Genomic DNA, 15,303 nt, shown 5'->3' on the forward strand with positions numbered 1-15,303 from the left:
TTATGACTCAGACCAGCAGGAGCTATGCTGTCTCCATCACAGTGATAACTTCAACCTTTATACAACCTCCAACTTATCTCTCCGCATTCAATCAAATGCACAGTGTTGCCAAAATCATCATCGGTCTGAAATTGACTCGGGGAGATTAACAGTTGATCTATATTATTTTACAGCAGTGGGGATCTAATGGTTTCCCTGCGGAGACTGCAACATATCGCTCGCGGGAGCGGCTCGAAATAAACATGATTGAATTTAATTGAATACTTCTCAGCGCAGATGGTAAAATTAAATAAGCCTTCAGTAACTAGGTAAGGCTAAAGTTACTCATTACATCTTTGCTAGAGATTAAAAGATCAGATAAAGTTTTCCCTGAATTATTAAACCTGAGCTGAAATTGGACTGTAAACGGAAAAAAATACGACATTTTTGTTGTATACAGGGAGTGCAGAATTATTAGGCAAATGAGTATTTTGTCCACATCATCCTCTTCATGCATGTTGTCTTACTCCAAGCTGTATAGGCTCGAAAGCCTACTACCAATTAAGCATATTAGGTGATGTGCATCTCTGTAATGAGAAGGGGTGTGGTCTAATGACATCAACACCCTATATCAGGTGTGCATAATTATTAGGCAACTTCCTTTCCTTTGGCAAAATGGGTCAAAAGAAGGACTTGACAGGCTCAGAAAAGTCAAAAATAGTGAGATATCTTGCAGAGGGATGCAGCAGTCTTAAAATTGCAAAGCTTCTGAAGCGTGATCATCGAACAATCAAGCGTTTCATTCAAAATAGTCAACAGGGTCGCAAGAAGCGTGTGGAAAAACCAAGGCGCAAAATAACTGCCCATGAACTGAGAAAAGTCAAGCGTGCAGCTGCCAAGATGCCACTTGCCACCAGTTTGGCCATATTTCAGAGCTGCAACATCGCTGGAGTGCCCAAAAGCACAAGGTGTGCAATACTCAGAGACATGGCCAAGGTAAGAAAGGCTGAAAGAGCGACCACCACTGAACAAGACACACAAGCTGAAACGTCAAGACTGGGCCAAGAAATATGTCAAGACTGATTTTTCTAAGGTTTTATGGACTGATGAAATGAGAGTGAGTCTTGATGGGCCAGATGGATGGGCCCGTGGCTGGATTGGTAAAGGGCAGAGAGCTCCAGTCCGACTCAGACGCCAGCAAGGTGGAGGTGGAGTACTGGTTTGGGCTGGTATCATCAAAGATGAGCTTGTGGGGCCTTTTTCGGCTTGAGGATGGAGTCAAGCTCAACTCCCAGTCCTACTGCCAGTTTCTGGAAGACACCTTCTTCAAGCAGTGGTACAGGAAGAAGTCTGCATCCTTCAAGAAAAACATGATTTTCATGCAGGACAATGCTCCATCACACGCGTCCAAGTACTCCACAGCGTGGCTGGCAAGAAAGGGTATAAAGAAGAAAAACTAATGACATGGCCTCCTTGTTCACCTGATCTGAACCCCATTGAGAACCTGTGGTCCATCATCAAATGTGAGATTTACAAGGAGGAAAACAGTACACCTCTCTGAACAGTGTCTGGGAGGCTGTGGTTGCTGCTGCACGCAATGTTGATGGTGAACAGATCAAAACACTGACAGAATCCATGGATGGCAGGCTTTTGAGTGTCCTTGCAAAGAAAGGTGGCTATATTGGTCGCTGATTTGTTTTTGTTTTGTTTCTGAATGTCAGAAATGTATATTTGTGAATGTGGAGATGTTATATTGGTTTCACTGGTAAAATAAATAATTGAAATGGGTATATATTTGTTTTTGTTAAGTTGCCTAATAATTATGCACAGTAATAGTCACCTGCACACACAGATATCCCCTAAAATAGCTAAAACTAAAACAAACTAAAAACTACTTCCAAAAACATTCAGCTTTGATATTAATGAGTTTTTGGGTTCATTGAGAACATGGTTGTTGTTCAATAATAAAATTATTCCTCAAAAATACAACTTGCCTAATAATTCTGCACTCCCTGTAATTCACAAACGGCACATTTCCTTTTTTCTTCTGTACGCAACCAAAACACTTAAACAACAGAAGAAATAATGCACACTGATATTTAGTCAGCCAAGGGCTTTCTTTACTTTGTCAAAAGGCTGCAGAGCGTTCACCAAAGCAGCCACACTTTGGCCTAATACAGCTGTGAATGCAGTTATTCTAAACTCGGGGAATCCGAAGAACAATTTGAGCCCCAAGTTAAAGATGCAGTCCTCGTTTACTGAGTCATTTAATCACACATTTAATTTAGTTCCTTGAAGGGTTGATACGCATTAATTACTCTTTTTTAAATTATGGCTGTCCAAGGGTTTTTACAATGCACAGAAATGCTTAACACATTTATTAGACCACCTGTTTGTTTTATATTTACTGGGAAAATAAACTGAATTCCCATTTTAACACACAAATTTGAGCCGGCACACTGGACTTGTCTGAGAAGTCACAAAGTAGTCAAGTATAAAATTCAACCACTGAAAGTAATTTTTAAATAACTTGTGGTTTAGTTGTTTGTCTGCTTTCATCATTTTGATTAAAGACCATCAAATAAACACACAAAAAAGGACATTGATAAACACCAGTACTATTAATTGAGGTTAAACCTTACACTGGGTGGGGGTCTAATAAATGTTTTAAGAACTATGTGCTGAGAAAACTCCTGATTCACACCAAGTTTCACATGCTTAGTCATGAGTTACAATTTTTTGATCTACTAAATCTGCTTTAAAGAGATACAAAGCCATCTCGAACACCGCAAAGGGTTCAAGTCGCCACAATGAGCACAGCTGTCAGCATTTTAAACACGTCCCTGCACATAAACATGACAAACGTGTAATGGTTATGGAGTTAATCCAGAAAGGCCATTACTGCTCTCTTCAAGCTACAGCAAATGACGTTAACATTTGGAACGGGATCATACCAAAAAAATAAATAAATGTTTCGCTGCAGTGGCCAGCAGCCATTTGTGCGTGTGACGTTGCCAGATCCTACAGGAACTTGCACACAAACATGCAAACAAACACAATAAATATTCCCAGAAAATCAAATGAAAACTATTTGTGCGGTTGTTCTTTTCATTTTCTTTTGTAACAGCAGATCTGATCATAGCAGCAGCTGGTTGTACACTATGGTCAAAACGCGCCTCTTTACTTGTGCTCCAAACGCAGCTGCTTTCTCTTTGTGGAGTGTTGGAGCTTTTGAATTCAAGCTCTTTCACTTGTTTCTTCTTTTATATCTGCGTCTGCAGTGTTGGGAAAGCTATGCTTGCGGTGGGGGGCGGGGATGGTGCCTAAAAGGATTTTCGGTGCAAAGAAGTGGTGTAAAAAACACCTCTTTATATGTAAGATAGCCTAACAGAGAGAAGTGAGCAGCATGAGGACTTTTGCCAGTCAGCAAAAACCAATCCACAGGTTTACCATGAATAAGAACAACACAGTGCTACATTACAGTTGTATACAAGAACTGTACACTCTCCTTTGAATGAATTAAATAAATCTCGAGCTGCATTAGTTTGACATTAAAGCAAAGTTTGGTTTGGTCTATTTTTAATGACGCTACATGACGCTTGACCTTTCGTTTGTTGTGCCTTTTCAGCATAAAAACAGGCTTCTGAAAGACATTTGGGAGAGAAGTTGTGTTTCTTTTTCAAATTCATGCGACTCTGCAGGGATCCTCCAGGTAAAAGCAAAAAGCTGGGCTGAAAAGAAAAATGTGGGTGGGGGGCGGGAAAGGACAAACACAACATCGATGACATTTAGGAATTTATGCGTGTGGTTTTCAGAATCTACAGCACAAATATAATCAGAGACGTGGAACAAACTTGGGGAAATCTCACAAGGGTTTAGGGTAAAATGTGCAAAAAAAAAAAAAAAAAAAAGTGGTAAAGGATCAGTCTTGCCTGACCCCCTCATATTTACTGGTTTCTAAGCGAAATGCTTGCGCTATTATTATTACATGTTTACAATAGCAACAGCATTTGATTGTGTGTAAGAGCAAGAAACCTGATTTCCCAGTGTTATTGCCCTTTGGTAGCCTCGAATATTTCAATCCATTGTTAGGGATAAACATGCAAATCATGTCTGATACTTAGGAAATCATTTAGCGTGATAATGTAATGGATACAAACAGATTCATATAATCAAAAGGCATCTGCCATGTTTCCAGACAACAGGAAGCTTTTATTTCTTGCCATGAAGTAATTCATACACATGAAAGACTACACTTCTTTGCTCATTTGTTATCTTAATCCAGCGTAAATTGTACTTCTGCAAGTAGGTATGCACGTTTATTACCAAACGCATCACGTTTCTGGCACGTTCACCTGTCTGCAATCGCCTCCTTGTCATATCGAACCGCTCTGTGACAGAGCTACGACTCACACACAGTAATACGTGAGGATGTTAGCAGCTGCTGCATTGATCAGAAAACAGATAAAAATACAACTTAAAGATATGAAGACATCAACCCTTCAGTCATCATTATGGACCTACCGTAATCAGCTGTTGTGTAACTTGCGTTTTATTTGATATGCTCGGAGATAAAAACCACAAAAACAATGATCCCTTCACTTTTATGATGGCACTCAAAATGACAGATGGCTTTAGACAGATAAAAGCAAAGTAACACCATGTGCCTGCTGCATTGCCAAGTATGAGAGAAAGAACGCCACATTGGACAAATTAAGAGTCAGTGATAGATTTTTCAACGTCATACGAGGGGCTGAAGGACGGAGGGCGGGGGGCGCTTAACTGGAGCTTTCCATATAGCATGACTTATAGTGAAGAGGTCATACTTCATTTGATTCATATCCTGCAGCTGCTGAAGGCATTTAGGAGGAGTTTAGATATTTCTCTGATGTCCCACTGAGACAAATAGTGAAACTGCATTTTCATAATGAAGTTCAGAGTGTTGATGATGTAGACCAGGAGTACATTGATTAAGGAACTGACCTCACAGCCCATTGTTCCTTCAGTGGGCTGGTTTCAGTCATTATGCAAATGTACTGTTTATAAGGTTTGGGGAAACCTGCAGTCAGCTGAGACTGAAGAAGTCACTTGGATGAGTGACGAAACGTTTCTCCCACAAAACGCTACGTCCAGATGAACAGATAAAACTTTTGGAGATTGATAAATTATGGAATTTTTGGAAAAAAGGTTACATTTTTATCTCAGTCTTACTATAATACAGCAAAACTTAGTGGCACACAGGTGCATCCAAGGCCCGTAAAAGTTCTTATCTACATCACATATTATGATACATATACATAACAAGGGGTCATTTAAGAAAAATACACCATGATGTTGCCTGGCAACCACCTAAGGACGCACTAGAACAACATTTATAAAGTAAAATTCAGGCATGTACTCCTGTAACTACTGCATGACTTACAAAGTCTGCATCCAAATCCCCCAAATGATCAGAAAAATGTTGAATAATATCCGATTAATCATAACAATATTTTAGAAAGAATTTAAAATCAAAACAAATAAACATATTTGGAACATGGCTGGTGGTTTTGAAGACAGGGTACCAGGGTACCGTCTAACAAGAGTGAGTGAATCACCGGCAAACACAATGTATAAAGGTCTGTAGATCTGCTGATGTGAGATGTAATGCTTTATTAAAAAAACTAATTAACTAAAAAAAAAAATCAAAAAGCATCTGAGCTGCAACATTAGGTCAGTCACTGAGTATTAGATTGCATTAGATAAATAGATGCCAGAGTAAATAATAATAATAAATATATACATAAATAAGACTGAAGACGACTTTTGGAGGAAGTAATTGAAATATTTTCAATTTTTTTGTAGATTTTACTAAATAACTAACAAGAAAAAAAATATTTAGATCCACTGATTACCAAAATAATTTTTTGTCCATGTTCATGTTATCTGCAGTAACACTAAACTGAACAAGACTAAGAGCCACAAGATGAGGTTTTCTTCAATATAATAAACAATACAGAATCAATTTATTGTTCTTCTCCTCCACTATGAGAAAAGAAAAGAAAAGACTGGACAAATTAAAATAAAAACGAATCACGTACTTGCTGGTTGCATTAAGTTAATTATAAAAACCATTTGAATTGATCCCTCTGTAGAGAAAAAAGAAAGTGTTGTGAGGATCCAAGCATGGTGAAGCAGCTCTGCTGTGAAAGCCTGAAATTGCATTTACTGCAGTTGTCACAGCAGTCTCAAAGTCAGAGCCAAAGGCTGAGTACACACTGTTCACTGAGAAGATCTTCACAAAGCACACAACTTTACAGAGGACATTTTTACATTTCCCGAGGCAGCGTTCCTTCTATACAGCTGACATCAGTTTGGTAGGAAAATACGCTTGTTTTCGTTTTTCAGCGTGAAGACATTTATCTGAGTGTGCTAATGTAAATGATCGTCGAGCTCTGACTGTTTAACCTGGGAAACTGGAACACAAGAGGCAAATATATCATTAATCAGAGCAGTAAGTGCTGGCAAACAATGAGAGACAAACGCTGCATGGAAAGTTATTTCCACTGCAAGTCTAGACCATTTTGTCACAATGATCACTGTTAGCCCTCCATCTACACAGCCCAGCTGTACAATAGCTATGGCAGGGGTGGGCTGAGCCCATCAGAACGGGCGTCTTGCCCACCAAATCAGACTTTAGAGGGAAAAAATGGGGTTTCGTCAGTGCTAAAAGAGGCATATAAACTTATGACTGTGTGGGCACCTTAAAGCTTGCACACTCAAGTCTGATTTACATATAAATAACATTCAGAGGAAGCAGACAGCTGTCCCTCAAGTCAAGGCAGCAAATAAAGCGCACACACATTAAACTACTAAAAATAAATAAACTGCATCTTTTAATGGATATCAAACTCTAACGTATGCAAATCAGTATTTGTGCTTCATTTTAGAGTTCCTGTTTACCCGTTGTAGCAGCTTTTGTGCTGGTTATACGTGTCGTGATGCTCTGGCTAAGCTAACATGTTTCACATTCGCTAAAAATGCTCATTTTGTTAAATGCGTCTGAGATTTTCCCTTATATGTAATTTCTGCTAAATAGCTGCAGGACACTGAGAAAGAACCCTTGAGCATGCATTAGCGTTTCAATCTGATGTGTGTTATGATGTTAAAATGTTATACTGTGTCCTTTTACAGTCTGCCTCTTTCCAAACTCAAAATAATCTGTGCTTCTCTTTCAGAGGATAAATGTTCGGATTCATGCAGGGATTGATGTTCTTCAGCCTGTGAGAAAACCATTTTACAGCTGCTACATGCTGCTTGGAACAAATTAGTGTTTTAAAGATTAGTTTAGTCAAGACTTTATGTACTGTGCTTATTTTTCTCAGAGAGAGAAGACGCCATCATTTGAACTGGGACTGAAAGCACCAACCCGTGGGATACTTGTCAGCTGCTCTAACTTCGGGTTTTTGTCTCGCTCAAGTTGCTCACTTATTATTTCTAGCTGCCCACCCTAACACAGCAGGCTACAGCCAGCCCTGCCATCTACTATTAGGCTGCCTACATATCAGGCAGCTGTAGAGATGCAGGCTTATATGACTCATCTTACAGCATTGCTCACAAACACTGTATTGTGACTTACCAAAGGAACAATCTGTCGTCAGCATGCAAACCACCATCAAACATTAAAACGCAAGATCTGAAACAGCTATCGCCTGTCAGATAATTTATTGGTGAGTTTATGTGAGAAACAGTGAAATGCTTTTCAAATAAAAGAAAAAATGCTTATAAGAACCATATTTGCAAAAATCACAGCGTGTAATAGGCACAGATTTCTTAATAAAGTAAACTAACAAGCATACAAGACCTTTTAACACTGGTGAAAGCAGCATTAAGCACTCCGCTCATGCCCACTAGCGATCGCCACTGCAAAATGCAGAGTTTATTATTACCATAAAGAGCCAAAAAGGGAGCTGGAATATTGTCAAAACTGTCCTCTAATTAATTTTTTGAAAGAGTTATTCAATGCACATTCCTCAGCTCAATTAAATTAATCTACTGTACATGAACAGGCTGTTTGATTAATGAGCCCTGAATATTTTCATCTAACAGTTTGGGCAATCGAAGCAATTATTTAAATTATTTTAATCAGGACAACTGTAGCAGGAGGTCTTTGTTGATAACAAAATAATTAAGAACTCCCTTGGACTTGCACCTGAAGGAAATGTGGCCTAGTTTAACTTCGGTGGTTCAGACACAAACCAACAACAGAGAAATCGAGCAAACACATGAGATTCTGAGATCAGTTAGATAGATGTTCACTTATATAATCGCCAGCATGTCACAGTCTTACCTGCACCTCTGCAATGTTGCCTAAATGGTCTCAGGTAAACACCTTAATATGAGATCTTGTCATTCGGACGAGCATCACTGTGCAGAATGACATATGCTCAACGCTTAAGGCCATTTTTGAAATCTAAATTAACAATTATATCTGCAAAAAATATATATATATATATATATTTTACCTAGTTCATCCTTGGTTCAAGTGCCAACTTAAATTAAACAGTACATACTGGGATGCTACAGTATTATTTGACTTGGTCGTGCTATTGGCCATAAAAATAAAATGATGCAACGCTTTTTTAAAGGTATGTAGGTCTGAAAATACTTTTTAAAAAGTTATTTTAGCTTATTGCTAGCCTGTTGCTGGGCAACATGTATAATTCAGTTTTAGTGAATATAAATGAGACATTACTGTCATGAGATTAAAATTATGGGATGCTTTCATAAGGGGATATAAGTGCACAAAGGCAAAGAAGGGCCTTTTTATACTGTTGCAAGGTGGTTGCCAGGCAATCTGCCATAATATATGATGCATAATTTAAATTTTTTAGATGCAACTGTCATGAAACAAATATTACATAGTGATTTTGTAAGGTGTTATAGGTGCATAAATGTTAAAAAAAAGAGGTCGTTTTAGCCAAGTTTGGTTGCTCAACTGCTGAACGTTTAGGAGGAGTTGGCAGACAAAGAAACAAACACACAGACAGTTTTTGTGTATTACAGAAAGATGAGTGTAACTTAGACTGCTCATGCAACTAGAATAACTTTTCAGTCATCTTTCAGCATTTTATAATTTCGTATATCACCTCTCTGTTATGAACGTATGAGGAGAACAATGTGGGCATGAATAGTTGCAGCTCTTAATAACTGACATTTAAATTCTTATGTGAAAACAAAATTTACTTATTAGTTTTAGTTTTAACTTCTAATAACGTCATTAAATGCTTTATGACAGGATAATTAATAATCGGCAATAATTAAGTTAAAAGACCTTTCATTATCTCTAGCCCAGTGCAACACTTTATACAGTTTACTGAGTGATGATTAAAGATAAAAATGATTAAAGTTCCCCAGTGGGACGTGAACAGAAATTTGAATTCTTCAGTATTAAAGAAAAAAGAAATATCTGCGTAAGTGTCTAAATTCTTAGTATAATCTCAAACAGCATAATGGGGCCAAAAAGCAGGAGTGGAGCGAGAGAACAATTCCTTTCTTTGTGAGCTCACCGTGTTTTAATTATCTGTCTGGCACTGGCACTTTGAAGTGGCCTTGAGTTAATGAAGCATTTTAAAACCTCTTACACTAAACGATGAGGAAAAGAAAAAACTTCCCTCTGACAGACAGTTTTGTTCTTTTGTTAGTTTGCCCTGGATAATTCCTAACAAAGTAACAGGCAAAGCACACTTAAGTAAACCAAACCTTCGACTTATGAGACATCGATATGATTCTTATTAACTAAAGATTTTTTTTTTTTAAACTAAAACATCAATTTGGTACATGCACAATACAATTTCCCAAAGCCAAAACTAAGGCCTTCAAATAGCTTGTTTTCATCTTCACTTTCCTATTACTGAAGACTAAGATGCACAAAACTGGAGACCTGAGTATTCATTATTTCACAACAACGCAGATGGAAGAAATTCAGGACTTTCACTACTTTCCCTGGAAGAACAATGAGAGCTCCACTTTCTGGTCTAAATGCTAGAAAATCTTACGATTTGAACTGAACTCCTACAATAAGCAGCGGTTTGTCTCCAGAGTTCTCAAGCACTAAAAGTTGGAATGAAATTCAAAATGAGAGAGGAAAAATACATGCACATGCACACCAAAAGAGCAGGGCAGGTGCTGGGCTGAGAAGCATATCAACACATGAAAATAGTCAATAATGCAATATTGCAGAATCCAGTTTTATTCATTATTGTGCCTTGGGACTGTGTGATGTATCTCTTCTTCAGATCGACTTCAAAATTAGTATAATTTTTCAAAAAAAAGAAAAACAAACTCCACAGCATTCAATGTGTTCTTTGTAAATAACAAATAAATATACATGAAGTTTAAATTCTGCACTGACATTAAAATCCAAGTAATTGCAAATGTTTTTTTAGTTTTTCTTGCAAAAGTACAAAAAAGACAGAAAAGACTCCCATTGCTGAAACCAATGTAAATGTCAAAGTTATGATGATGATAATGTGAACTTTGCTAACATCCAGTAGTTGAGAAAGAGCAGCTTGCCTAAATGTCCACCATCCTCGAGGACCGGAGTATTCTCTGCAGAGACAAACGGCAAAACAAGTTTTGTTTCTGCCTGCGAGGCATTGACATCCTAATTGTTTCCCCATGTGGACCAACAGCATCGTTAAATATGAAGACATCAAGCATCAAAGCCAGGCGCCGTTGTGTAATGAAACTGAGCAATGACAAGACAGCTTCTAAAACTAAATATCCGGGGAGGGAATTCAAATCAGATAAGAAGTTTTGACTAATACAGAAAATCAGGGATGCGGGAGAAGCTAGAAGACTGTCGATCCCTGGTGTTTTTCCACTAACAGATCAAAGATTAGAGGGCTAAGATATTTAACCAGCTGAATATTATCCTTAAAAATGACAGACAATTGTATCGACATATGCTTGTGAGTGTGAGATCTGCTGTCTTATGATATCCACATGGGATATATTACTCCATTTCTAAAACGCCTTACAGGGTCAAGTGCCACTAAAGCCTTCTATCGATCAGGATGAACAGTTCTCTGAAAAATACTGCGTTCTGCCAGGGGAAACATTTTGCCAGCCTCCTCTTATCTGATATTTGCAATTCCAACTTAACATAGCACCCTTACTATTGAACACAAAATCACCCGAGTGCTTCGGTCTAGCAGTTTCCAAGCAACCCTACTGCAATTGTGCAGCACAGAAACAAACAATAGCTGCTGGCTCCCTTATTTCTTCTAAACAGCCACAGCCAGCACTGCAGGCAAAGGATTTCACTTGGCTCAACAAATTCTCCGGTATTCTGGATCATGGCCCAACTCTGGTGGATAATCTATTTGATTATTAGGTTTCCCTGCATGTCCGTTGGGTGATTTATTAAGTAGCATAATTTTGGTTAGCAGTCTGAGCTAATTTTGCGGTGGGTATTGGAGGCGCTGTGTGTCCACAGCTGCAGACGTCTGAGAAGACGACTTTCTCACTGAAGAAAAACAAATATAAAACCCCAAAACATTTACGTCCCTGTTACAAGTGTGATATTAAAAACCCTACAAAATCTTCACACTTGAATGGTCAACACTGTCATCTCACAGCAAGAAAATCCTGGGTTGGAATCTTCCACTCAGCCGGGGCTTTTCTGTGTGGAGTTTGCATGGTCTCCCTGTTCAGGAGATCACTTCAGTTACTCCGGTTTATTCCCAGAGTCTGAAGACATGCATGTTAGGTGAAATTCCTAAATTGGCTGTGGGGTGTGTGCTTGTCTGTCTGTTTGCGTTTACTCTGTCATGGACTGGCGAGAGCGTGTGACAGCTTGGATAGCATCCAGCCCCCACACAACCCTGGACTGGACAGTCTTGCCTTTGGGTTTCTGAAACAAACAGCAGGTTTGGCAAGTTTAGCTTCCCAGCCGTTCAGCTGATCCAGCGTAACTGGTAAAAAAGACAAACTTAAACTTTTAAATAATATTCCCCAGGACAAAAAAAAAATCCATAAACTGAATGGTGCAGCAAACTCTGACAACTTTGTAAATATGTAATAACACTTGTCGTGGAGGAAGCGTCAAGCTGGGAGTCGAAAAGTGATCTCTCAGTTGAAGTGTCTCAATCTATCGTGATTGACTGCTCACTCCTCTCCAATCCATTCCATAGAGATTTATGGCCAAGTGGAACGGACTGTCTACCAGGCAGTTACTGTCAAGTGGATCCTATTGCACCTCTTTGTCACTCTAATGCTAGAAATTTGGTTCTCATTAGATGAATGTCAAATGGAATTAGGGCTTTAATTTATTTTGTGTGACATCGCCCATCCTCTCCAAGCCCATCTTTGAGAACGTCTTTTCCCACAGCTGCTGGTCTCTTCACCTTCTTTGGGATGGCAAAACAACCATGTTACAGGAAGAAAAGGCTTTTGCTTGACGCGCCTTGACTTAGAAAACTAGACATGAATATTATGCCTATTTCCAGGTCCACACTCTTGAACTCTATTACAGTAGCTTTATGTGATTCATGACTCGTAATAAGCCTCGTTTGTCTATACTGGGTCTTAGTTATCTGTTGACTGAAACAATTAATTCTCCTCCTGTTGAGCCTACCCTCTCTTTGAACCAGCTTTCCATTGATTGGCTGCCCCTCGCAAATTAAAGGTTTGAAAAGCAGTGGGTAGGAATTTGACGTTATTACATATATCAGCTCACTGTTATCATACAGAGAGTCAAGGCTAGTAAAACCTGACTGAAAATGAGTGTTCTGAGCAGTCTGAAACCCGACCCTTGAGCTCACAGGGATTACTTGTACATATGCTAATCTCATCATTTGAAACGTTGGCCATATTTAATATGAGCATTCACTATCCTAATAACACATATGACAAAAAAAATAAGGAAAAGCCTAATAGTTCGACTGAAACCAAAATAAAATGTGCGGAGCTTGGTGTTGGGAGTAAAGATAATGCTGAATATAAATCAAAAGATTTAAACCGAAGTGCATAATTTTGTTTATCGCCTTGTGCGTCACAGTGGGAGATGTGATGACGCTTTGGCAGAAGCTGATGAGACGTTTTAGACAGGAATCTGTGTTACTGTATCCGGGGGGATATACTGTCTCCTCATTGCAGCGGAGGAGCATGACCTGCAGCTGGGCCTATCAATAAAGTGTGTGTGTGTGTGTGTGTGTGTGCGCATGTTCAACTAAAACTCCAACAAAACATCAATTCTTGCAATATCTTGACAGCTACAGTATAAACAGGAACACCATGATGCTTAATTATGATCTATAATCTTCGTCACATGGCACTCCCCCCTGGATTGTTGCACCATTAACAGTGTGAGACGGCAGGCCGCGACAGAGAGACCAGCACGGACAATGACATGCCCTCGTGAGAGACGCACAACTAATGAGTGGGTTCAGTGTGCAGCCTTCTGTGTGTGTATGGGTGAAAAAGAAATGTAGTTTGTGTGTGTATGTGTGTGCGTGTGCTTTTCATGACATATAACTTGCAAGTGTTGACTGTGCCAAGCCAGTATAACAAACCACAAAAACAACACAAGCTTAGGGATTATCACTCTGATGCGGCGAGACAGATATGAAGTCTGAGAAGTGAGTGGAACGCATTCAATGTTGTATAAACACCTTTGTGAGAGTAGTACTATAAATCTGTAGATCTGATCATTTGCTTGTTGAAGTTCATGTTTTCTTGTTTCACATTTTGTGTCTTAAGACTGATACCGATACCGATATTTGGTGATCTAAAACATCGATATTCCGATACATAGGCCGATACTTGTAGTTCTTCCAGACACAGGAAACATAAACAGATCTCCCAAACATTTTTTATCTGTTGTTATTTATTCTGCTCGGATCAGCTGATTGTTGTGTTTGATGTCGTCCAAACACATGCTAACAGGGAAGTTCCAGAGTGCCCTCTGGTGGACAAATTATGCAACACCAACACTTACAATATGGTTAAAGGGTCTTTTTCGCTCTCCCTTTATTTTTTAAAGTTTAATTTATCAGCTGCTATATATGTGCGATATGGAGAGATGTGAAAATATTGGCTAATATTGGCCGATAATAACAAACAGGTGCTAGTCAGTGCAGCTTTTTTTAGGTACATTTCTACAAGCAAGCTAATGTCAGATTCGTGGTGCCAATACAGAAATGACTTCTCATTGTAGTTTCAGTGCCAAGCCCAAAAAAGCCATCGTCCCACTGTACTCTAAAGATGAATACCCCATGATCAAGCTTATGGGCACACAGAGACATATCTAATCAATGTATCACGATTGAGGCTAGATGGTAGAAATCGAACAGGGAAAAAAGGGAAATCAAACATAATTTTCGAGATATATGATGTTTTCTTCATCCCTGGATCGATGTGAGCAGTGAAACTGAATACGCAGCATTGTGTACTCACTCAGAAGCACCAATAAACTGCAGGACAACAAGCAGTTGTTTGTGCTGAGAGCTGAGAGGCATGTAATCTCTGGTGCACAGCTGCTGAAGAGAAGGAGGTGATAGGACAAACAGATAAGATGGAATGATAAAAATTGCAAGACGTGACAGCGAAACAGTTGCACAAATAAGTGCGATAAACCAACGGACTGATTGAAAGATGAAGTACTGTCGGTTTGCATAGGGAGAGAAGTAAAAGGTTAGTCAACCTGGAGGTGGCTTTCCTATCATTTCGTTGCAAAAGGCAAGCCTTCATCAGCTCTCCTCACAACGTTGCCTGCAGCAACGGCTCTCAACAGCTGTCACAGCTGAACCTTCTGGCAGCGATAATATGGCTACTGATGGGGTTCGTGACATTATTCTGATATGGCACAGTCGTCTAACCTGCCCCAAGCAGTATCACCAAAGGAGGTGAATTTTTGCAAGTGAGAATTTTAAACAGATGATAATTCTACACAACATTCAATTCCATTTCAATGAAATAGACCGTGCGTGTGATTAAACATTATGTAACAAGTGTTTTGTGTAATACAGCAACACATCCCTCCCACTCATGCTCCCTAGCCGCCCAACCTTTCAAACACTTTAAACAAAATAGTGAAAGTCCACAGTGAGTGGACTTGAAACAAAAAGTGTCAGAGCCAGACTACCCGACAGGGCTTCAGAGAGGTAATCAAGAATATGAGAGGCAGAGAAATGGAACATAAACTAGGAGGTGATCTTTTACTTTCCCAGTGGAGTCCTAATTTAAGCCGAAGGCACGCTGTACCTGAGACCAGATGAGATGGAATCTCGCTGGTGCTCATGTGGGACTCCGAGTCATTACGAGCACATTGGTTTTGGAATC

The 15,303-nt window shown here is 39.2% G+C and overlaps 1 protein-coding gene across 3 annotated transcripts in view; it reads right to left on the minus strand.

Annotated features, from left to right (window-relative positions):
• Positions 1-15,303, minus strand: part of vps50 (VPS50 EARP/GARPII complex subunit) — a 116,444-nt gene that overhangs the window by 19,582 nt on the left and 81,559 nt on the right. The window contains exon 23 of one of the 3 annotated variants that reach the window (XM_039605594.1): positions 11,742-11,875. The exons of the other annotated variants lie outside the window; for them this stretch is intronic. Coding sequence (XP_039461528.1) covers positions 11,783-11,875 — 93 coding nt within the window. The 3' untranslated portion in view covers positions 11,742-11,782. Of the gene's footprint in view, positions 1-11,741; positions 11,876-15,303 lie in introns of those variants that run through there. 3 annotated transcript variants of the gene reach the window in all.

This window comes from Oreochromis aureus, linkage group 22 (genome assembly GCF_013358895.1).
Source record: "Oreochromis aureus strain Israel breed Guangdong linkage group 22, ZZ_aureus, whole genome shotgun sequence".
Taxonomy (NCBI): domain Eukaryota; kingdom Metazoa; phylum Chordata; class Actinopteri; order Cichliformes; family Cichlidae; genus Oreochromis; species Oreochromis aureus.